Below are 25204 nucleotides of genomic sequence, written 5' to 3' on the forward strand. Positions count from 1 at the left end.
ATCACACCTAAGTCCCCCGAATTTCCCGGAAGATGACTGAGTGGTCAGAAGGTTATAAAATTTTATATTTATATTTTTTAAATTTTATAAAATGTATGTCATAAAATGTGAATAATGCCCTTTATCCTCAATAATGACAGTAATAATAACTGACTTTGTGACCTATCACTGGGGTTAGACGCCATTCAGACGGTTTTGTCTACTGAAGGGAACACGCTGTGGATAGACCCACTTTGCAAGTGGTTTTCACTCTCCTGTGTGCTGTCGCTTCAGGCGTGTCCAAATCTGCAACACTGTGATCTGCCAGGCTCCCCTGTCCATGGGATTCTCAAGGCAAGAATACTGGAATGGGTTACCATGCCCTCCTCCAAGGGATCTTCCTGATCCAGAGGTTCAACCCACATCTCTTATGTCTCCTGGCATTGGCAGGCAGATTCTTTACCACCAGCAACCCCCGGGAAACCCTTTCCTCTTCTACTAGAGGTAAATGAGATTGCTTTATAATTTGAATTTGCATCGATATTATTATAAGTGAGAACAAGTATATTTTTTCTACTAAGTCATTCACATTTGTTTTTCTTTCTTTATATATTTTTAAATCATTTTTTTTTTTTGTATTTCTTTTTCTGTGACATAGCTGTCTGTGTCCTTTGACCATCTTTCTGTTGAACTGTTGACCTCTGTTTTTAATGTTAGAAACCTTTTAAATGTTAAGAAGTCTGACATATTACCTTGTATGTTGCTAATGCTTCACCCAAGTTTATCATTTATTTTTCTTGTCTTGACTTGGTTGATAGTATTTTGTGTGTTTTTTGCCACAAATAAATGTTCAATTCTTATGTAGTTGGACTTATCAGTCTTGTCTTTTGTGAATTTTGACTTTTGTGTCATGCTTGGAAAGATTGCCACAATCTGGGATTTCAAAAATAAATCTCCCATGTTTGTTCCAGCTCTTTTATAGCTTTATTTTTTAAAATCATAATTTAGCTCCATCTGGAATTTATTTTGATATACTAAAGTAGAGATCCAATTTTACTCTTTCCCAGATGTTACCCAGTTGTCCCATGCATTTATGAGAAAACCGATCTTTTCTGCACTGGTCTGAAACTTCCTCTTTATTTTATACTCTTTTCCTAAAAGTTTTTGGGTCTGTTTCTGGAACTTCTTCTGTTCCAATTGTCTGTCTGCCTGTTTATGTGCTAGAATCAAGCACTTTTAATTTCTGTGGTTTTACAATTTGTTTTGGTTTCCCAGGTGACAGACATGGTAAAGAATATGCCTGCAATGCAGGAGACATAATGAAGTGTGGGTCTGATCCCAGGGTCAGGAAGATTCCCTGGAGAAGGGCCTGGCAACCCACTCCAGTATTCTTGCCTGGAGAATCCCATGGATAGAGGATTCTGGCGGACTGTAGTCCATGGGGTCACAAAAAGATTTGGACATGACTGAAGTGACTTAGCATGCATGCCCACAATATGCTTTAACATATTGCAGGGATGTTTCATTACTTTTTTTCCACTAGAAAATTCTTGGCTATGCTTGCATGCTCAATTTTCTGTATAAAATTTAGCTTTAACTTATCTGTGTGAATTTGAATGCAGCAAGGCCCTCAAAGTCTTTGTTTACGTAAGAAATTTAGTGGATTTATTTACCTTATGCTTCAGGCAGAAGAAGAGGAAATCCAAACAAGAAAGATAACAAGGCTTACAGTGATGCTTTTGAGGAAAGAGTTATCCATTTTTACCTTTGCCAATGTCACCATAAGTTAAGTAAAATGACCAGCTTGAATGATAGCCTTTGGGAAATCGAGTTTACTTTTCTCGGGGCACAGAGACACCTTTGGGAATCCAGGTGGTTCACCTGTTCCTTTGTTGCAATGATCCCTGCAAGGATGTGTGTTGAGGATGAAGGATGCTCTCTGCTGTTCTCTCCAGCTGCAGGGGAAGGACCATTTGTTCCTTTAGACTTTGCTGAGATTTTGCTGTGATTTTTTCAGGCCAAAAAGCTGACATTCCATTCATTGATGCTGAAAAAATGATGGGCCTGAAAACATGAAATATATCATTGGAGAAGAAAAGAGAAGAAAAAGATCATTAACAAATGGAGTAAGGGCTCCAAAAACTTGACATTCAGTGTAGTTTTGGAAAACAAAACAAGAACAACAAAAATCCAGAAATGTCCGTTGATATTTTGTTGGGATTATACTAAATCTACAGAAGAGTCGACTTATTAGAAAAGACCTGATGCTGGGAAAGATTGAAGGCATGAAGAGAAGGGGCTGACAGAGGATGAGATGGTTGGATGGCATCACCAACTCGATGGACATGAGTTTGAGCAAGCTCCAGGAGATGGTAAAGGACAGGGAAGTCTGACATGCTGCAGTCCATGGGGTCGCAGAGTCAGACACCACTTATGGACTGAACAACGGCAACAAAAACAACAACAGATGAATTAGAAAAGAATTGTCATCTTTACATAAACCAGTCTTTCTAAGGATAAGCAATATTTGCATTTAGTCAAATCTTCCTTTTTGTCCTTCTTTTCAAAGATTTTGTCTGTATGAATCTTCCACGCTCATTCTGTTCATGGGTGTTTTATCTTTTTTGATTCCAATTGTAAGTAGAATCTTTTCTTCAGTAGTATTTACAAAGTTACTGGTGTTAACATAAAGTCTTAGATATTCATTTTTTTAGAACTTATCTTGTACCCACTCAACTTACTGAATTATCCTCCTGTTTCTAACAGTTTTGCAATTTATTTTTCCAATCATACAATCAATGATAATTTTTTGTCTTTTCTTTTCCAGTTTTAGTACCTCTTATCTAATTGAATTGAATAATTCTTCCGGCACAATATTAAATGACAGTGGTGATGATGGGTGATTGGAAAGGAGTACATCAGGGCTGTATGTTGTCACCTTGCTTATTTAACTTACATGCAGAGTGTGTGTGTGTTAGTATCTCAGCCGTGTCCGATTCTTTGTGATCCCATAGACTGTGGCCCATAGTGCTCCTCTGTCCATGGGATTCTCCAGTCATGAATATTGGAGTGGGTTGCCATTCCCTTCTCCAAGGGATCTTCCCAACCCAGGGGTTGAACCCAGGTCTCCTGCATTGCAGGCAGACTATATATGCAGAGCACATCAAGCTGGATGAAGCACAAGCTGGAATCAAAATTGTCAGGAGAAATATCAATAACCTCAGATATGCGGGTGACACCACCCTTATGGCAGAAAGTGAAGAGGAACTAAAGAGCCTCTTGATGAAAGTGAAAGAGGAGAGTGAGAAAGCTGGCTTGAAACTCAACATTCAGAAAACAAAGACCATGGCGTCTGGTTCCTTCACTCCACGGCAAATAGATGGGGAAACAGTGGAAACAGTGACAGACTTTATTTTCGTGGGTTCCAAAATCACTGCAGATGGTGACTACAGCCATGAAATCAAAAGACGCTTGCTCCTTGGAAGAAAAGCTATGACCAACCTAGACAGCATGTTAAAAAAAAAACGTGAGCGAGCTGTCGGCAAGCAGCCTACTTGGCCCGGACTCCGCTGAAGAAGCAACCTGGAAAGTGAAAATGCTCCTTTCACTTCTCGGGGTGAAGCAGTGTGCTCACGCTCACTCACTTCAGTCGTGCTGCACTCTTTGCCACCCTGCGGACCGCAGCCTGCCAGGCTCCTCTGTCCATGGGTCTTCTCCAGCTGGGTCAGCGTGTTATGATGCCGTCTCATACCAGCCTGGCTACTGGAATTCCCAGTAGCAAAGTGGAATACTCAAGGCTCTCTTGTACAGATGATGGCTACATTGACCTTCCGTTTAAGAAAAGCCCGCCCAAGAGGCCATATAAGGCCACTGCACTTGCGACAGTGCTGTTTTTCATGGGTGCCTTTCTCATTATCATAGACTCCCTCCTGCTGGCAGGCTGTATCGGCCAAGAGGGAGCAAACCAGGCTGTTCCTGTCCTGATCGTTGGCATCCTGGTGTTCCTGCCAGGATTTTACCACCTGTGCATTGCCTACTATGCATCCAAAGGCTACCGGGGATACTCCTATGATGACGTTCCAGACTTTGATGACTAGCATTCACCCCAGCCCTGAAGAAAAGAGTCACAGATGGAACTGAGCCCAGCTTTAAGACATTGAGCAGAAAGTATGACTGAGGGCTAAGGAGTTCTCCAGTTTGCAGATGTTTAGCAAAACAGTGGCCAAACTTTATGGATCCATCCTAAAAGATGTTAACTAAGCTCACAAGTAACTGTCATTAGGGCATTCTCTATTTTTCATTTCCTGGCCCTTGCAAAATCTCCTGACAAGTTTTCCACATGAATATGTCAGATTTCTTATTACTAAGTAATTTATTTGGAAAATATCTTAAGTGTCTTACCTCCATACTCTAACTTTGTGTTCTAGTGGAAGACTTTGGCACAATCAAATATCAGTGTAGTGCATCTATAATATTTCCTACTTGCTTTCTTATTAACAACAACCAGGAATTTTTTAAACCTCAGAGCAAATTTTCAAAATGTAAACACTTTTCTCTGTTCACTGACCCTTGGCCAGCTCTGATCTTGCTCACTGATAGGCTGGCCAGCATGTAATTTGGATCATTCTGTCCTGTGTAGATCAAGAAGTTCTGTATATTATACCTTTATGGACTAGATTTTTAGCTGTTTCCTAAGGAAAAAATGTAGATGAATGGTTATTATTCAGAGTTTATAACTCTGTTTTTACCACCTTGTATGATGGCAAGCCACTCCAGTACTATTGCCTAGAAAATCCCATGGACGGAGGAGCCTGGTAGGCTGCAGTCCGTGGGGTCGCTAAGGGTCGGACACGACTGAGCGACTTCACTTTCACTTTTCACTTTCACACATTGGAGAAGGAAATGGCAACCCACTCCAGTGTTCTTGCCTGGAGAATCCCAGGGACGGGGGAGCCTGGTGGGCTTCCGTCTATGGGGTCACAAAGAGTCGGACACGACTGAAGTGACTTAGCAGCAGCAGCAGCATGATGATGTCATTCTGCTGAAGATTTTAAGAATTGGCCTGGATCTCTGGAGGACTGGACTGCCTTAGCTTGATCTGCCTCCTAGCTTGCAAAAAGTGACTTGTATTCAAAAGAAATTAAAATGTCAAAATCTAAAAACAAAAAACAGATTACTGACAAAGGTCTGTATAGTCAAAGCTATGGTTTTTCCAGTAGTCATGAATGGATGTGAGAATTGGACCATAAAGAAAGCTGAGCACTGGAGAATTGATGCTTTTGAACTGTGGTGCTGGAGAAGAGTCTTGAGAGTCCCTTGGACTGCAAGGAGATCAAACCAATCAATCCTCAAGGAAATCAGTCCTGAATATTCATTGGAAGGACTGATGCTGAAGCTGAAGCTACAATACTTTGGCCACCTGATGTGAAGACCTGACTCATTGGAAAGGACCGTGATGCTGGGAAAGATTGAAGGCAGAAGGAGGGGACAACAGAGGTTGAGATGGTTGGATGGCATCACTGACTCAATGGACATGAATTTGAGCAAGCTCCCGGAGTTGGTGATGGACAGGGAGGCCTGGCATGCTGCAGCCCACAAGGTCACAAAGACTTGGACACGACTGAGCAACTGAACTGATGTCTTTCTCCTTTCAGTTTTATTCAGGTATAATTGACATACTATGTAAGTTTCAGGTGTACAGTGTAATAATTAGACTGACATATATCATAAAATTATCATGGGCTTCCCTGATAACTCAGTTGGTAAAGAATCCACCTGCAATGCAGGAGACCCCAGTTTGACTCCTGTGTCGGGAAGATCCCCTGGAGAAAGGATAGGCTACCTACTCCAGTATTCTTGGGCTTCCCTTGTGGCTCAGCTGGTAAAGAATCCGCCTGCAATGAAGGAGACCTGGGTTTGATCCCTGGGTTGGGAAGATCCCCCAGAGAAGGGAAAGGCTACCCACTCCAGTGTTCTGCCTGGAGAATTCCATGGACTGTGTAGTCCATGTGGTCGCAAAGAGTTGGAGACGACTGAGCAAATTTCACTCACGTCATGAAATGATTACCACAGTAAGTTTAGGGAACATCCACCATGTTATATAAATTCAAAATAAAAGAAAAAAAATTTTTCCTTGTGATGAGAATTCTTAGGATTTACTCTAAACTTTCATATATATTAAAATATCAATGTTTATTATATTTATCACATTGTACATTGCATTCCTAGTACTTACTTATCTTAGAACTGTAATTTTGTACCTTTTGACTGTCTTCATCCATTTTGCCTTCCCCCCACCTCTGGTAATCACAAATCTGATCTCTTTTTCTGAGTTTGTTGTTGAAGCATAATTGACCTGTGACTATTTTAGTTCCTGATCCAGAAAATAGTGATTTAATCTCTCTATATTTCAAAATGATCGCCATGATAAGTTTAGTTGCAATCTATCACCATCCAAAGATGTTACGTATTATTGACTATATTCCCCACACTGTGTTTTTCATGCCCACGACTTGCTTATTTTGTAATTGGAAGTTTGCGCTTCTGCACACAATTCCCTCATCTCCTCATTCTCCTCCCCTCTGGAAAGCACTTGTTTGTCCTCTGTATCAAGACTCTGGTTCTGTTTTATTATGTGTGTTCATTTGTTTTGTTTCCTAGATTCCGCATATAATCAAATCATACAGTTTTTCTTTCTCTGACTTATTTTACTTAGCATAATACCCTCCAAGTCTATCTTTTTTGTCACAAAAATAGAAAGATTATCTTGGCAGTTGTGAACAGGGCTACAGTGAACATAGAAGTGCATGCATCTTTCACATTCGTGTTTTCATTGTCTTTGGATAAATATCCAGTGGAATTGCTGGATTGCTCAGTTCAGTTCAGTTCAGTCACTCAGTCGTGTCCGACTCTTTGCGACCCCATGGACCGCAGCACGCCAGGCCTCCCTGTCCATCACCAACTCCCGGAGTTTACTCAAACTCATGTCCATCGAATCAGTGATGCCATCCTGCCATCTCATCCTTTGTCGTCCCCTTCTCTTCCCACCTTCAACCTTTCCCAGCATCAGGGTCTTTTCCAATGAGTCAGCTCTTCACATCAGGTGGCCAAGTATCCAGTGGAATTGCTGGATTGTATGGTAGTTCTATTTTTAACTTTTTGAGGAACCTCCACAGCGGCTGCACCAAATTAATTCCCATCAACAGTTCACAAAGGTTTCCTTTTCTCCACATCCTCACCAACACTTATTAGTAAATTTACACAATTATGTGCCTTGCATTCAATACAAATGATATGAACAGGGATATTTCTGCCTTTATATTTGCATTTTCTTTGTGTGTCTGTGCCCATTCTTTGATATAATTAAGTGATTTAGATTAGTTAATAACTGGAAGCTGGCTGTGAACATGCCTAGCATGTAGCAAGTGCCAATTAAGTCTTTGCCGAAAATAAAAAATAAAAACAAAGCAAAGCCCTTTTGTATTTCTGAATAGGAGTATAATTCGCTGTTGTTTGTGTTCTTTTTTTTTTTTTTCTATCTGCAGTATATAGATAGGACAAATATATTTAGGCTTGGTTTATGATCTGGTTTTAGATCATGCTTTTTTGTTGTTAATATTTTTTCATTTTTCGAAATTTGTCCTATTTTCTTCTTTAATTCTTCTCTGTGAGCTCTAATGCAGTGTGGGGCTTGATTTCCCCACCCTGTATCCAGGTTGGGGAAATGGTCTTGATTCAGTAATTATGATGTGCAGTCTCATGTCATAATCAAAATTCTGAGCTCACTCTCAGGTTGGGGCTCCCCGGCTCCAGCTCAGGCTGCAGGGTAGGAGAGCTGAGGTGGGAAGGGGGAGGCCTTCGTCCTCCCGTCACTGCTCTTCCGCGTCTCCTCTCGGCTTGTGACGGCGGCGTCTGACCTCCGTGGCCTGAAGCGGGGGGAGCTGGAGCCAAGGAGAGCAGTCTTAAGAGTCAGTTTTCTGGTGTGGGATTTGCAGCATGACAGATCCTTTTTTGCTGCAGTGTGTGAACTCTTCCCTGGAGAAGGAAATGGCAACCCACTCCAGTATTCTTGCCTGGAGAATCCCATGGACGGAGGAGTCTGGCGGGCTATAGCTCATGGGGTCACAAAGAGTCGGACATGACTGAAGTGATTTAGCACATGTGAACTCTTAGTTGGGGCATCTAGATTCTATCACAGTTTCCCTGACCAGGGATCGAACCCAGGCCCCCTTGCATTGAGAGCCCAAGGTCTCAGCCATTGGACCACCAGGAAATCCCTTGGGTTCATTTTTTTTAAGTCTTTGAAGATTTGCTCATCATCTTCTATGACTATGCCAGGACTGTGTTCAACAGTGGTGCCATGTGGCACCTGGAGGCAACAGCAGCAGAGGATGTTTCTGGGTCCTCTGGGCTTGGCAGAGGAAGCCAGGCTGCCCTGTCCCTACTCTGGACAAAGTTCCTGGGACTCCTGGTCAACCTGGGAGATCTTAAGAGGGAAAAAAATACGGGAGTTGCTGTGAACCAAGCAGTTGAGGGCTGAAGGAATTAACTGGGAGAAGATGAGATGGGACTGTATTGGCCCCTTGGAGTCCCTCATGGCATCACAATTTATCATCCTTTGTTTACAGTGAGGTTCAGGGCAATGAAGTAACTTGCCCAGAGTCCCTCAGTTAGTAAGTGACAAAGCCCCATCTAGAACCTGGGTCCTCCAGTTCCGAAGGCTCTGAGCTCATCTCTGCGTCTCCCTGGACACAGCAGTGACCTCCGTGCTGGAAGACACCAGTGAAGGTGAAAGGGAATGCAGGAGTGACCGATACATTCAAGGCTTTTTAGAAACACGCAAAACATCTTTCTAAAGTTCTCTGGGAGGCTGTACCCCCTGCAAAGGCAGACACATCTGGAATCTGTGTTCTTGGCAGTTGAACTCAGGCATCAGTTTTAATGTTCTCTGGTGGTGCTGGGTGTCAGAACTGGTTGGTGGGCTCTTCCTTCCACCCTCAGAAAATACTCCTCAGAAAGAACGTCAAGTGTGGATATGGGCATTTATTTAATGACACTTTTAAATTCTCCTCTGGTCCCCTGAAATGCAAAAGCATTGGTTTGTTTTCTTTTTCTTTTATTTTGGAGAGTCAAATACACATCACTGCCACCTTGGATCCCAATTTAGACATCCTCTGAGCTGACGGGCTCTGTGAGTGACAAAAATAAAAAGTCATGGCCCCTTGGGAGAGTTCAGGTTCTAATGTCAAAGGAACTAGAGGGTACTGGGGTCCTTCTCCCCAGATCTGTAGCTCAGACAAACATTTACTGGGTGAGTGGTTTCTCTTGATTGCCTTGAGGTCGGTATTCGTCTAGACTGAACCAGAAGGCCAGAGGAGACAGACCCAAGAGGTAAGGAAATTCTTGGCCCATGTGGGGGTACGGTTTGCTGTTATGTAAGCATTTGGGAATGACAAACACTGCCCAGACCCTGTGACCGTGATCTTGACCACCTCCGCTGCCCCCAGGCACAGGGCACTTTTCCTTAGATGGTATCATGTGCCCACAGCCATGATAGAATATATAACCCTTTTTTAAAAACAGCATTTACTTTTTTCTAGGTAAAACTTCGAAACTTTCAACTTTATTTTCCTATTGCTTATCAGGGCTTTCCGTGTTAAACAGCAAGGTGAGGTTTGCCATGAAGTGTAACAAACATGGACATGAATTTGAGCAAACTCCGGGAGATGATGATGGACAGGGAAGCCTGGCGTGCTGCATGCAGTCCGTGGGGTTGTGAAGAGGCAGACACGACTGAGAGACTGAACAACAACATAACATACATACTGAAAAGTGAACCCAGTTCTAGGAAGTGTCCCAAATCGAATAAACCCCTGAAACCAGGACATGGCCAGCACTTTAGAGCTCCCTTTCTGACCCCTCTAGTTACCTTTACTGAAGGATATACATTGCCTTGACTTTTAACATCAAAGTTGAATTTCAGCTAACTATGGGAGGGCCTTAAGGTCATGGTTATGTCTCAGCAGGGACCATCTACAATTCAACATTTTCGGCAAGCAATCAGGAGAATTCTTGGGACTCTGGGTCCAGCTTGAAGGTGAGATTCAGGGTATGGAAGGAGAACTCCTTTGGTGCCAGACTACCCAGCTCTGACACCCAGGAGCTGTGTAACATCAGGCGAGTCTCTTCTCTGAGCCTCTTTAAATGAGACTGGTACTCCTGCTTCTCATGGGTTCTGAGACGGGGCTCAGGAGGAAAGTGCCTCGTTGTTCTTCAGTCGCTCAGTCCTGTCCAGTTCTTTGCGACCCCAAGGACTGCAGCATGCCAGACCTCCCCGTCCTTCACAATCTCCCAGAGTTTGTTCAAACTCATGTCCGTCGAGTCGGTGGTGCCATCCAGCCATCTCACCCTCTGTCGTCCCCTGCTCCTGCCCTCAGTCTCTCCCAGCATCAGGGCTTTTCCAGCGAGTCGCCTGGCACAGAGCTCTTTCCTAATGTCAGTGCCCCTTGATGGCGTGGATGAGACCAAAGCCCCCATTTCCTTGCACCTCCCTTGTTTTTCCGGAGCTCATTTTTCCCCACATCCCACGCTGACATCCTGCCAAAACTTCTGATTTCCCAGCTCATGCACGCTCCCAAGCCTCCACTTCTTGGGCTGCAGCGGCCTGATTGTGTCCTCCCTGTCCCAGGGCAGCCGGTGCTGGCAGCCTTCCTGTTCAGACACCTACAGGAGGAGTAGCTCTTCCCTACGCCCCGGGCTTCTTCCCTGTCTCCATGGGATCAGAGGGTTTCAATCCTGCTGATTCTCCATCTTGCAGGTGAGAAATCTGCAGGGTGGGTGGGGACTTGCCCAGGGTTACACAAGGGTGCATCGGGGACCAGAGCGCTGACTTACATCCTTCGTCACTGCCTTTAGCCCTTGATTGTGAAGGATCTAGCCCCTTCTCACCTCTCACGGTTGGTATTGAAAACCCCTAACTCTGGGGCAAATTTGGAGGTGCCAGGGTCCAGGCATCACACAGCCAGGACAGCAAGAGCAGAACTTTGACCAAGATTTACATGAAGTGAAGTGAAAGTCACTCAATCGTGTCCAACTCTTTGCGACTATACAGTCCCTGGGATTCTCCAGGCCAGAATACTGGAGTGGGTAGCCTTTCCTTTCTCCAGGGGATCTTCCCAACCCAGGGATTAAACCCAGGGTCTCCCTCATCACAGGTGGATTCTTTACCAGCTGAGCCACCAGGGAAGCCCAAGAATACTGGAGTGGGTAGCCTATCCCTTCTCCAGCGGATCTTCCTGGCCCAGGAATTGAACCAGAGTCTCCTGCATTGCAGGTGGATTCTTTTACCAACTGAGCTATGAGGGAAGCCTCAGATTTACATGAATGAGTGTGTTTAACACAGTCAGAAAGTGGGTGTGTGTGCTTAGTCATTCAGTTGTGTCTGACTACTCTTTGTGACCTCGTGGACTGTAGCCTGCCAGGCTCCTCTTTTCATGGAATTCTCTAGGCAAGAAACACTGAAGTAGGTTGCCAGGGGCTCTTCCTGGCCCGGGGATCACATCCGAGTCTCTTGCATTGGCAGGATTCTTTACCACTTGTGTCCCCTGAACTTCTTTGTATTCATAAGGAATATACAGTAAGAATTCTCCTTCCCAGCCTGCCCTCCCTCTAGCCAGTTCTCAGCTCTGCAAGTCCCTCCTGCTCTTACTTTGTCAAGCATCCTTAAAGGGGTTCTTCAATGCCCATATGAACAGAAAAAAATCTGCATGATTTTCCTCCTACTTTTTTACATAGATGGTAACATACTCCCTTCTTGGCTATTTTAATTCAGCAAAACATCTTGGAGTGCTGCAGCTTCCCAGGTGACTCAGTGGTTAAAAAATAAATCTGCTTGCGAATGCAGGAGATGCAAGTTTGATTCCTGGGCCAGGAAGATCCCCTGGAGGAGGAAATGGCAACCCACTCCAGGATTCTTGCCTGGAGAATCCCATGGACAGAGGAGCCTGGAGGGCTACAGTCCACGGGGTCTCAAAGAGTCAGACACGACTGAGTGACCAAACAACAACGACACAAGTAGCTTCCTCAATCTGTTTCACAGATGCATAGTATTACACTGTTTACCTATATTATATTAGTAAAATGCAATTCACATCCCACAAAATACACCCACTTAAAGTCCACAGTTCAATGGATTTTAGTATGTTTACAGATTTTCACAAATATCACCACAATCAATTATAAAACACTTTTATCACCCCAAAGAAGCTATCCCTTAATTATCATGCCCCAGTTCCCTACATCAACCCAAGGCAACCACTAATCTACTTTCTTCCTTTATAGGTTTGCCTGTTCTAACATATGCACAGAATTGTGTAACGTGTCCTTTGTAGCTGTTTTCCTTCACTTAGCATAGTGCTTTCAAGGTTCATTGGTGGTGTAGCATAAGTCAGTAGTTCGTTCCTTTTTATTGCCAAATAATATTCCACGGTACGGATAGATCACATTTTACTTTTCTGTTCACCAGTTGGACATTTGGACAGTTTCCACTTTTTAGCTATTTTGAATCATGTTGATGTGTACGTTCATATGCAAGACTTTTGTCTGGATGTACATTTATGCTTATCCTGAATATACACCTAGAAGTGGAATTGCTGAAAGATGATGCTGTGAAAGTGCTGCACTCAATATGCCAGCAAATTTGGAAAACTCAACAGTGGCCACAGGACTAGAAAAGGTCAGTTTCCATTCCAATCCCAAAGAAAGGCAATGCCAAAGAATGCTCAAACTACCGCACAATTGCACTCATCTCACACGTGAGTAAAGTCATGCTCAAAATTCTCCAAGCCAGGCTTCAGCAATACGTGAATTGTGAGCTTCCAGATGTTCAAGCAGATTTTAGAAAAGGCAGAGGAACCAGAGATCAAATAGCCAACATCTGCTGGATCATGGAGAAAGCAAGAGAGTTCCAAAAAAACATCTATTTCTGCTTCATTGACTATGCCAAAGCCTTTGACTGTGTGGATCACAATAAACTGTGGAACATTCTGAAAGAGATGGGAATACCAGACCACCTGACTTGCCTCTTGAGAAACTTGTATGCAGGTCAGGAAGCAACAGTTAGAACTGGTCATGGAACAACAGACTGGTTCCAAATAGGAAAAGGAGTACGTCAAGGTTGTATATTGTCACCTTGCTTATTTAACTTCTATGCAGAGTACATCATGAGGAACGCTGGGCTGGAAGAAGCACAAGCTGGAATCAAGATTGCCGGGAGAAATATCAATAACCTCAGATATGCAGATGACACCACCCTTATGGCAGAAAGTGAAGAGGAACTCAAAAGCCTCTTGATGAAAGTGAAAGAGGAGAGTGAAAAGGTTGGCTTGAAGCTCAACATTCAGAAAACGAAGATCATGGCATCTGGTCCCATCGCTTCATGGGAAATAATTGGGGAAACAGTGGAAACAGTGTCAGACTTTATTTTGGGGGGCTCCAAAATCACTGCGGATGCTGATTGCAGCCATGAAATTAAAAGACGCTTACTCCTTGGAAGGAAAGTTATGACCAACCTAGATAGCATATTAAAAAGCAGAGCCATTACTTTGCCAACAAAGGTCTGTCTAGTCAAGGCTATGGTTTTTCCCGTGGTCATGTATGGATGTGCGAGTTGGACTGTGAAGAAAGCTGATCGCCGAAGAATTGATGCTTTTGACCTGTGGTGCTGGAGAAGACTCTTGAGAGTCCCTTGGACTGCAAGGAGATCCAACCAGTCCATTCTAAAGGAGATCAATCCTGGGTGTTCGTTGGAAGGATTGATGCTAAAGCTGAAACTCCAATACTTTGGCCACCTCATGCGAAGAGTTGACTCACTGGAAAAGACTCTGATGCTGGGAGGGATTGGGGGCGGGGGGAGACGGGGACGACAGAGAATGAGATGGCTGGATGGCATCACCAACTCGATGGACATGATTTTGAGTGAACTTCGGGAGTTGGTGATGGACAGGGAGGCCTGGCATGCTGTGATTCATGGGGTCGCAGAGTCGGACACAACTGAGCGACTGAACTGAACTGAACTGACTTATCTAGTCCCTTACTGATGAAAAAATGATCAAATTACATCTTAAAATCCAGTGACCCTCATGAGTTAGGCAGGTCAGGGCCATGTTAGTGAGGATTCAGGAACAGTTGCTGCATCAGAGAACCTGCCCAAGTCTTCTGACCTTTTCCTCCTGGTGTTCCCGTTTCTCCCAGACACTTCTCCTCTTTTCCAGTTAACTTTAATTCCAATGTGGTCCATGACTCAGGGGTGTGGGAAAGAGCAGCCCCATTCCTCATGGCCTGGCTTCAGAGTCCATCACCCACTGATCCCGCAGGGACCCCGGGCCCTCAGCTGTGTCTTCCTGCACAGACTCCTTCCTGTCTGGGTTTCTGCATCCAGAACAGTCCAAGAGGAAGCTGGTGACTTCTTCTGGCCCTTGACAACGGGTCTCTGCCACATCTGACCATGAGCACACCTGCCACAGGTGCAGAACAGGGAATTTCAGGAACCATCCAGACTATGACCCAGCCTCGGAAAGCTTCCTGCCCCCACCGCCCCAGATGGGACCTGCAAGAGCCACCGTGTCCTTGGTTATAGCATGTGTTTAAACAGTTCCTGGGCTTTGGATCTTCTCAACAAGCCAACAGCAGGAGGTGCTTTTTATTCTGTGCCAACAGAAGACAGATCAACTTTTGATTCTCTGATTCATCGAATGAGAGAAAATGAGTCCAGTTTCTCTCTGCTAAACTTCTATTCGTTGCTGCCCTAAGAGTCTTCGGATATCAAGTGACTCTGCTCTTGAAACCTCAGTGTTGACTTTGAAAAGACTGATCATTTGCACAAAGAAGTTGCCCTCTTTCCATGGCTGATATTTAATTTGCCTCCTTAAGGGTCAAGAAAAACACCACCTCATGGAATGTGAGTATTCTGCTCTGACACAAGGATGAGCATGTTCTAGAATTTCTTACATGTTTACATTATTGATTTAGATTTTCAAAACAACACAGATGAAAAGCTTGGTCTCTTCTACAGGATATAGAAGATACCATCTAACTTATTCTTCTATATTTTTTTAAAAAGGTAAAGAACAATGTACTGCCCTAATTAAAATAGTGAAAATCTTTCATGTGACAAATGGACTGGTTTTCAAATAATTTTATGCTCCGTTGTTCTTGGCTTTACTTTATATATATTTGAACATAGCACATCATTCTGCAACAATTCACAGAAAGGTCTATGAGTTTATCCATGTATTCCAAGTTTAAGCAAGTTCTCTTACCCTAATTAAAGTTTATGATGTTCTTATTGGGTTGATTTGTTTTTAATAATGATGGGAACCTTTTTCTCTTCCTTATTTAAGTTCTCAAACCATGTTATCAACAGCAGTAGGAAAATTCCTGATCACTGTACTGTTTCTTATGACTGACCAATTTTATATAATGAAATCTGTTAATTTGGACTTTGTCACATGTGGTTTGCACAGTTATTTTTAAATGGTTTCTCCCTTAATCTCAAAGTAATAAGATCATTCATTCATTCAACAGTTAATTATAATAAAAACAGAATGCTGGTCTCCCTGAAATTTGTATTAGCAAAATGAATTAACAAGCAGGTATGAAACAGAAAACACTTAATGCAGCGCCTTTGGGCTCCTCAGCAGACGATGGGATTTATCCTGTGGCATGTCTGGACACATCTATATGCACATAGAGCAAGAAATTAGAATGTGAACCTATAAAACTCCGCTGGAAAATGTCTCACAGGATTAGGTACTACTTCTCTGACGTTTTATCATTGCATTTTCACCAGCTCTCCTAGTAGAGAAAACAGTTTTGAGGTAAACAGCAGTTAAGATCTTAATCTTCTGGTCTTGGAAGGGCACAGTGTCTTTACCCAGGGGCACTTCCCCAAGGAGACCAGAAAAGTGCCCACTTGAACTCGTCCATTTTTAAATTAACTTCATTTTGAAAATAAATACACATGGTACAAAATGTACAAAAGGGCATCGGTGAAATGCACACCTCCTTCCCCCAGTTCTGCTCCCCATGGGCAACCCTAGATACCAACTCCTTCTGTATTCCCCCAGAGGTGTTTTAAATACGCTCAAGTTTCAAGCAAATAGCACACCCCACTTTATATATAGGCTCTTTTTCATTTGTTAAGGTTTAGCACCAAGAAAGCTCTTTGTTACTTTTTTTTGGCTGCATTGTATCCCACTGCATGGAATTTCCAAAATGGATTAAGCCATCTCCCAGTTGACCCTATTCAGGCTGTTCTTAAACATTAGTCATCACAAGAGTGCTACAAGGACTAATCGTAAATATACATTGTTTTGGACTTGTTCTGGCATATTTTTGGATAAATTTCTACAGGTAGAATCACCGGGTCAAAGGTAAACGTGTTACTAATGTCAATAGATCTTCTCAATGTGCCCTCCATATTGGTTGTGTAAATTTACACCCTCACCAGTCATTAAGCAAAAGCCTGACAGCCCTGCTGGCATATCTAGACTGTCTTCTGAGACATCAGGAGTTTGCAAACCTGATAAATAACAAAATATTACCTTGCTATAGTTTTAATTTGCATTTCTTCTATTATGAGTGTTACGGAGAAGCTTTTCTTATGTTCAAGGTCCATTTCTTTTCCTGAACTAATTGTCTACATCCTTTGCATAGTTTTGTACTGAGGTTTTATACTTTTTCTTATAGAACTGAAGCTTATTAAGAAGTTCACTGGGATAAATATCTATTTTTTTCTAGTTTGTCATTTGTCTTTTGTATGCCATCACTTAAAAATTTTTTGTGTAGTTAGGTTTAACATTTTATTTCTTCTTTTTTTCCACCTCTGAATTTTTGTGTTATGCTTAGAAAGGGATGTCCCACTCTGAGATGATAAGCTTAGTGCTAAGTCGTGTCTGACTCTTGCAATCCCATGCGCTGTAGCCTGCCAGGCTCTTCTGTCCATGGGATTCTCCAGGCAAGAATACTGGAGTGGGTAGCCATTCCTTTCTCCAGGGGGACTTCCCTACCTAGGAATTGAACCCAGGTCTCCCACACTGTGGGCAGATGCTTTACCAACTGAGTTACACAGGAAGCCCCTAAGAGATGAAAAGGGGGAAAAATCTACCATGTTATTTTCTAGTACTTTAAATTGTTTTAAATATTAAAACATTTAAATTGTTTTTAGTATTAAATTTTTTAAATATTAAAATCTTTCATTTATCTGGACTGTTTTGGGTGAGAGAGATGAGGTGAGAGATGTGGATTCATTATTATCTTGTTTTAATGCTACCTATTGAAAATTCCATCTTTTCTCTCCTGATCACAAATGCCCCTTTATCTACTAAATTTTAATTCCTACTCTATCGATGTTTTACTCTGTTTGGTCTGCCAATCTATGGATCTTGTCACACTGTTTTAGTTATTGTAGTTTTACAAGGAGGACTTTTCAGGGAAAAATTACACCTGGTTTGGAAGAGCCCCTCATGCCATTTGCAAAGCCCAGCAAGCCCCAGCTGGACTGTGGGCAAATAAAGCACTCATTCATTCAAAAAAATTGTAAACTTATTTTTCTGGCTGGCTAGTTTTAAATTTCTCGCTAGACTAATTTCCACTCATTTCGACTCTTCCTTTCAGAGGTCTCCTAATTAGTCTTGACAGTTGCTTTTTCAGTATGCATAGCTTGTTTATTTCACAAAGAAATCGTACTGATGTTTTTATTGCAACCATGTTAATTTGTATAGATTATCTTAGGGAAAATGGATATCATTATGATGTTGTGTCTCCTCTTCAAGAACTTGATGTTCTGAACTCTAAGCAATGATACAGATCAGCCTATTTGCAGGGCAGGAGTAGAGATGCGGACGTAGAGAACAGACGCGTGGGCACAGTGGAGTAAGGAGGGTGGGGAGAACTGGGAGATTAGGACTGACATATATATGTATACTGCTGCTGCTGCTGCTGCTGCTGCTGCTGAGTCGCTTCAGTCGTGCCCGACTCCGTGCGACCCCATAGACGGCAGCCCGCCAGGCTCCCCCGTCCCTGGGATTCTCCAGGCAAGAACACTGCGAGTGGGTTGCCATTTCCTTCTCCAATGCGGGAAAGTGAAAAGTGAGAGTGAAGTCGCTCAGGTGTGTCCGACCCTTAGCGACCCCACGGACTGCAGCCCACCAGGCTCCTCTGTCCATGGGATTTTCCAGGCAAGAGAACTGGAGTGGGGTGCCAGCGCCTTCTCCGATATATACACTGCCATGTGTAAAATAGGAAATATAGTAACGCAGTGCTGCGGTCCACGGGGTCGCAGAGTCAGGCACGACTGAGCAGCTGAGCTGAACTGAACTGAGTGAGAACAGCTGGTAGCGCAGGGAGCTCAGCTCAGTCTCTGCGATGGCCTAGAGAGATGGGACGGCGGTGGAGGGGAGGTTCCAGAAGAAGGGGGTGTGTGTTACAGCTGATGCGCTTCACTGTACAGCAGGGAGGAACACAGCGTTGTAAAGCAATGATGCTCCAATTTAAAAAAAGATTTAAATATATTGACATGTATGGTGTTAGGCTTCTACCTATTGAGCAGAAAAGCCTCTTTCAGCAGTCCCATTTCCCCACTGACGTGAAAACACTGCCACTGGCTTGGCCAGGCAGCCTTCAGCCCAGAACATGGGTCTCATGCGGACGTCTCTGTTTCTCAGGGGATTGGGGAGTCCCCAACCAGACCCAACCCGGCCCTGTCCTGGGGCACCTGCTGGGGAACCACACAGAGGGAAGAAACAGCAGCAGCTCCACCAGGGCCATGAAGCTTCCGGATGGGACCAGCGCCGCTTGGTATATCCTCACCATCTTTGGCATCTACGGAGTGATTTTCCTCTTCCGATTGGCCAGCAACATCCTCAGAAAGAACGAAAAGTCCTTGGAAGACATTTATTACTCCAAACTGACATTTGAACTTGAAAAGAAAGGGCTCCAGAGCAAGGCAGCCAGATGCTCTTCACTGACCATTAGCAACAGAGCTGTCCTGCAGCCCAACCAGGCCAGCCTGAAGACAAACGGTGGGAACAGCAGCCCCCACACTGAAATCCAAGAGATCCCTTGAAAGTTGAGGCAAGGAGGCCTCCACCAGCTGAGGTTCAGACTTCTTGCTTGAGGGAGCAGCTTTGGGCTTATCTGGAACCTTGAGAGGTGAGTCGAGCCCTTGAGCAGGGCTGAGAGAGCATCACTGAGCCGCAGGTGCATGGGGGTGTGCCCAAAAGCCAGCATCCTGTTTCCTTCTCAGGCTTCCTGATTCTCTGAGATGAGCAGGAGTAGTGGCTTTCAGTCCTACTCACCCTTCATTGGAAAACTTTATGCTCCAGGCAAGGATGTGGGACATCCAGTGTCCTCAGAGGAAGGACTTCTGGTCCTTCTGGGGTAGGCTTCTGGGGCATGTGTGAAGGTACTGAATTTGGAGTCAAATGCCTTGGATGAAATTCAACTTCTAGAGGGTCACATGAACTTTGACTGGCTGGTGGCTCATGTGGAACATGTGAGGGTTGGGATACATGGTCTCAGAGGGCCATTCATTCTGAATACTCTGTCTAAAATATTGAACCAACATAGTCAATATCAACATCCTAATTTTCAGAAATTCTTCATTTTCATTGAGACTGCAGGGACCATTCAAAAAAACGTATTAGTTCTGGAGTCAGAAGAATCAGACTCTACTCTGAGTTAGACTCTTGACCACTTTGATGTCCTTGCACACACCACTCACCTCTCCCAACCTTAGTTTCCTTACAGACAATGAGGATAATGATGCCAGTTTTCTGCCAACCTTGCAAAGCAGATGAGAGCTAATGAAATCATGTATATGAACGTATTTTGAAAACTAAAATAAATATGCTATTATAAACCTCATTGAGGTGGTGGTGATGATGGTGGCTGATGTTAAATTATGGTGATGGTAGTATTGGTGGTGAATGGTGGTAGTTGATGGTTAATGATAGTGGGGTTTGTGGTGGTTGATGGCTGATGTTGATGATGGTGGTGGTGGTGATTAGTGTTGTTATTGATGGTGTTGGTGGTGGTTGGTGGTCAGTGTTGATGACGGTCTTGGTGGTTGATGTTGATGGTGGTGGTTGTGGGGGTTGTTGATGGTTTTGGTGTTGGTAGCTGGTGTTATTGATGGTGTGTGTTGGTGGTGGTTGATGGTCAGTGTTGATGGCCGTCTTGGTGGTTGATGTTGATGGTGGTGGTCGTGGGGGTTGTTGATGGTGTTGGTGTTGGTAGCTGGTGTTATTGATGGTGTGTGTTGTTGGTGGTTGATGGTCAGTGTTGATGGCCGTCTTGGTGGTTGATGTTGATGGTGGTGGTGGTGGTGGTTGTTAATGGTGTTGGTGGTGGGGGTTGGTGCTGTTGTTGATGGTGGTGGTGGTAATGGTGATGCTACTGTGGTCCAGGAAATGACTAGCCTACTGGTAATAGCTATAAGTAATGGCTGCATTACTTGATTCTAGAGGAGAACCCATCTGCATCAAAGTTGATGACGGGTGCTCTGAATCAAGTCCGTGAGATTCAAGCTGTACACGTAGACAAAATAGTCGCTTTTAGTTTTCATTACTGTAGATATCATATGATTCATTCAAATGTTTCACAAACATCTGTTACTTATATTCTTATCTCTGCTTCAAAAAGAAATAAGATCTTGCCTACATGACTGATGCATTTAGAGAGATTGTGATTAGCTGAATTTCTACAAGTGACTTTCAGTAGACAAAGAGAAAAAGTATATTTTGTACCAACCTCTGTGAGGTTTATCTGGTTTGGCTTTTGGAGGGGTCCCCTGAACAACAAATTAAAAAATAATTTTCACCTGTCTATGTACAGTCAGTTCAGTTCAGTTCAGTCCCTCAATCGTGTCTGACTCTTTGCGACCCCTGAATCACAGCACACCAGGCCTCCCTGTCCATCACCAACTCCCAGAGTTCACTCAAACTCATGTCCATCGAGTCTGTGATGCTATCCAGCCATCTCATTCTCTGTCGTCCCCGTCTCCTCCCACCCTCAATCCCTCCTAGCATCAGACTCTTTTCCAGTGAGTCAACTCATCGCATGAGGTGGCCAAAGTATTGGAGTTTCAGCTTTAGCATCAATCCTTCCAATGAACACCCAGGATTGATCTCCTCTAGAATGGACTGGTTGGATCTCCTTGCAGTCCAAGGGACTCTCAAGAGTCTTCTCCAGCACCACAGTTCAAAAGCATCAATTCTTCGGTGATCAGCTTTCTTCACAGTCCAAGTCTCACATCCATACTTGACCACGGGAAAGACCATAGCCTTGACTAGACGGACCTTTGTTGGCAAAGTAATGGCTCTGCTTTTTAATAGGCTATCTAGGTTGGTCATAACTTTCCTTCCAAGGAGTAAGCGTCTTTTAATTTCATGGCTGCAATCAGCATCTGCAGTGATTTTTGGAGCCCCCCAAAATAAAGTCTGACACTGTTTCCACTGTTTCCCCATCTATTTCCCATGAAGTGATGGGACCAGATGCCATGATCTTTGTTTTCTGAATGTTGAGCTTCAAGCCAAACTTTTCACTCTCCTCTTTCACTTTCATCAAGAAACTTTTTAGTTCCTCTTCACTTTCTGCCATAAGGGTGGTGTCATCTGCATATCTGGGGTTATTGATATTTCTCCTGGCAATCTTGATTCCAGCTTGTGCTTCTTCCAGCCCAGCGTTCCTCATGATGTACTCTGCATAGAAGTTAAATAAGCAGGGTAACAATATACAACCTTTCGTACTCCTTTTCCTATTTGGAACCAGTCTGTTGTTCCATGACCAGTTCTAACTGTTGCTTCCTGACCTGCATACAGGTTTCTGAAGAGGCAGGTCAGGTGGTCTGGTATTCCCATGTCTTTCAGAATGTTACAGTGGTCTATAATCAACCACATGATTTCATAAAGGTTAAATTAAATGCCATGGGTTTTTTTTGAAAGGATGAGATAGATTTCCAACTATTTTTTTCCCCATATTTTCCACATGATCATCTCACAGGCTCTCCAGCAAAAGTGTTGGTTTGTTTATATAGTTAGGGCTGGGCATCATCCACATTTGAGACTCTTACAGGACAGGATAAAACTGTAGACACAAAGACAGACAAAAATGTAATCCACAGTGAATAGGAATGTGTGTGTGCTCAGTCATTTCCATCGTGTCTGACTCTGTGTGACCCCATGGACTGTAGCCTTCCAGGCTCCTCTGTCCATGGGATTCTCCAACTCAAGAATACTGGAGTGGGTTGCCAAGTCCTCCTCCAGGGGATCTTCCCAGCCCAGGGGTCGGATCCTTGGCATCTCCTGTGCCTTCTGCATCGCAGGTAGATTCTTTACCACTGAGCCACCCGGGAAGCTCAAATAGGAATGCAGAATGCACTAAAATGGGAGCGCAAGGTCAGAACTGAAGTGAATTTGAAGATAAAAATACATACTCTGTCTTGTTGGTTGCTTCCTTCTAATGGGGCTTCCTCTTCCTCAATCCAACACCTCCTTAATTTGCATTTGGGAATGCAAATGGCTCTAAGAAAGTTGAAACTGCTCCCAGTTCAAGGACCTGATCCAATTAGTGCATCTCATCTCCAGCCTCACTAATAGGGACCAAGCTGGACCCATGACCCAAGTAAGCCCACCCCATCAGAATGATGGGAAGGACTTCCATGGGGAATTCTGGAACACAGAAGCCCTCTCTTATGCTGGATGGTGTTAAATCCAGAGCTGAGTCTGAAATTGATGGATCCATCCATCTGGCACCCTGGTGAAAGCCAATGTGAGGGCAAAAGTCAACATAAATGGAGATACAAGAAAATTACAGAGGCTAGACTCCTAATCAGACTGTGCCCAAAGCACATCTCCCCCTGGATTGTTTCAGTTAATGAGCCAATGAATTTCCCTTATTAAGTCCTTTAGATATAGGCTTCCTGTCCCCCTCAACCAAAAATACCCTTCATGATACCACTGGAGAAATAATCTCCTGAAGGAAGTGGACCTTGGAGTAGAATTAGATAAAAGCAATGTGATGTGGTAAAATGGGATCACATCTTTCACCAAGATTTTTTATCTTTATATGATTTTGTGTTTACGGGGAAAACACACTATGCTTGTGTCAGCTCACTAGTTACTTGCAAGTTCTTATAACTTGACCTCTCAAAGGGCATTCAGTGAGATTTCATTCCATTTAATCCCCATCCCTGACTCTTGTCATGGAAGCTCCTAAGAGGGCCTGTCATGTTAGGTGTGAGCTCAGGACTGGCTCCGAAGGTATTTCCTAAGGAGCAAAACCGCTGTCTTCCCCTTGACAATCGGACACAGGTACATGGGATCCAAGGACATCTTCCCTGGCCACTTAACTCCTGCCTGATCCAACTGCATCACTCTCTGGGGAGCTGGTCTGAGTGTTTGCCAGGGAGATGTGTTCTTGGATGAGAATTGTGTAGGCTCCATTTTAAGCTAGTCTGGTGGGAAAGAACCTCAGATATTAAGGATATTTTGTGCCCAGTCCCTTAAATCTAAACTGTTCAGGCTCATAGCAATTAATCACTTCCTGTGCAAAGCCTATGTAGTTGAACCAGGAGGGAAGGGACCAGCACCATAGCCTGTGTTCAGTGAGTGGGGAAGAGATATGCATGTTTCACCAACCTTGGTGGAGACGGGAGAACAGCAAACTGAGTCCCAACATTCTAGATACTTTTGTTTTCATTGTCTGATGGTAAATTTCCCCCAAGATTAGCAAATCAGGTCAGATGAACGTCTTCCTCTGAAATGGAAATAATTTAAAACTGATGTAGAATGAATCTGGTTCACTGTCTCCAGGAATGGCTTCCTCTTGGATTTGTGGCTTATGGTCCTAGCGAAGTGAAAGAGTTCTGTCTGACTCTTTGTGACCCCATGCACTGTAGCCCTCTAGGCTCCTCTGTCCATGGAACTCTCCAGGCAAGAATACTGGAGCGGGTAGCCATGCCCTCCTCCAGGGGATCTTCCCAGCCCAGAGACTGAACCCAGGCCTCCAGCACTGCAACCAGATTCTTAATAGTCTGAGCCAGGGAAGCCATGAATGGTTTGTATCTCAAATAGAGGTTACCAGAGCTTTCCTGGTTGATTGCAACACACTGATTCATTTTTTTTTTCCCCACTGTGTCTTGTGGGATGTGTGATCTAGTTCCCCAGTCAGGGGATGAACCTGTGCCCCCTGCATTGGAAGTGCGTAATCTTAACCACTGGACCACCAGGGAAGTCCAGAACACATCTATTCTAAATAAAAGTCTAATCAGCTCTGTTGCATTATGACTTACCTGGTGTGACATAATTATCACAAGATTTAAGTATTCAAAACAAATAATGTAGAGGGGAAACATTTGTTAATAGTCACCTGACTCTTCATGTAATGGCAGGTGGCTCTGATTCTCAGAAATGATTCTGAGTGTCTAGACCTCAACCAGAGCGGAAATGTCAACTCGCCCTTCAATAAAGTTAGAGTTCTTCTTCTGGTGAAATTGAAACCAATTTTAGCTCACTCATGAAAAAAAAGGTGGGGGGCGGATCTGTGAGAAGGCAGCTGAGCGAGCTCACAGAATCAAGAGGGCAGCAGATTTCTGATTTCAAGAGGGCAGATTTCTCCCAGCAATCTTGATTCCCAGGTCTCGGGAAGAAGAGAGGTCAGTCCACCCAAGGCCCTCACTCAGTGGCCCCAGCTGAAAGGCCTTCTCTCCAAGGCCCTCCCAGAAGATGGCGAGCTCCATGCTGTCTCTTTGTGCCTCTGCTCATGTTTCAAATGTTAGAGGAGAACATTGCATGGGATCAGGTATACCAGGTGTCTGCCCCTTGGACCAAGGAGGACCCAGGGAGTGCAGAGCTCTGATTGGCTGAGGTTGGGTCACATGCTCACTCATAGGACCTGCAGGGGCACTATGTCTATGAAGAAAATGCCAATAAACAGAGCCATTGCTCAAATATCACCCCCTTAAACTTTTTTGACCCCAAAGGCAGACTTGTTTGCTCCTCCAGGGTTGCCATCAGTTCAGTTCAGTTCAGTCGCTCAGTCGTGTCTGACTGAGACCCCATGAATCACAGCATGCCAGGCCTCCCTGTCCATCACCAACTCCCAGACTTCACTCAAACTTATGTCCATCGAGTTGGTGATGCCATCCAGCCATCTCATTCTCTGTCGT

At 43.9% G+C, this 25204-nt stretch overlaps 2 protein-coding genes and 1 pseudogene across 2 annotated transcripts in view; 2 read left to right on the top strand and 1 right to left on the bottom strand.

The window, feature by feature from the left end:
* Positions 1-25204, bottom strand: part of SMIM11 (small integral membrane protein 11) — a 61603-nt gene that overhangs the window by 1529 nt on the left and 34870 nt on the right. Inside the window, exon 5 of the transcript XR_016037255.1 lies at positions 1861-2043. The gene's annotated coding sequence lies outside the window, so the exon portion shown is untranslated. The remainder of the gene's footprint in view (positions 1-1860; positions 2044-25204) is intronic.
* LOC148778680 (transmembrane protein 230 pseudogene) lies at positions 3621-4076 on the top strand (annotated as a pseudogene).
* On the top strand, positions 18554-19102 carry SMIM34 (small integral membrane protein 34). Its single transcript, XM_088829448.1, has one exon. It carries the CDS (start codon positions 18554-18556, stop codon positions 19100-19102), a length of 549 nt encoding a protein of 182 aa, XP_088685574.1.

This window comes from Moschus berezovskii, chromosome 1 (assembly GCF_049115385.1).
Source record: "Moschus berezovskii isolate FMDL1 chromosome 1, NW_MosBer_1.0, whole genome shotgun sequence".
NCBI lineage: Eukaryota > Metazoa > Chordata > Mammalia > Artiodactyla > Moschidae > Moschus > Moschus berezovskii.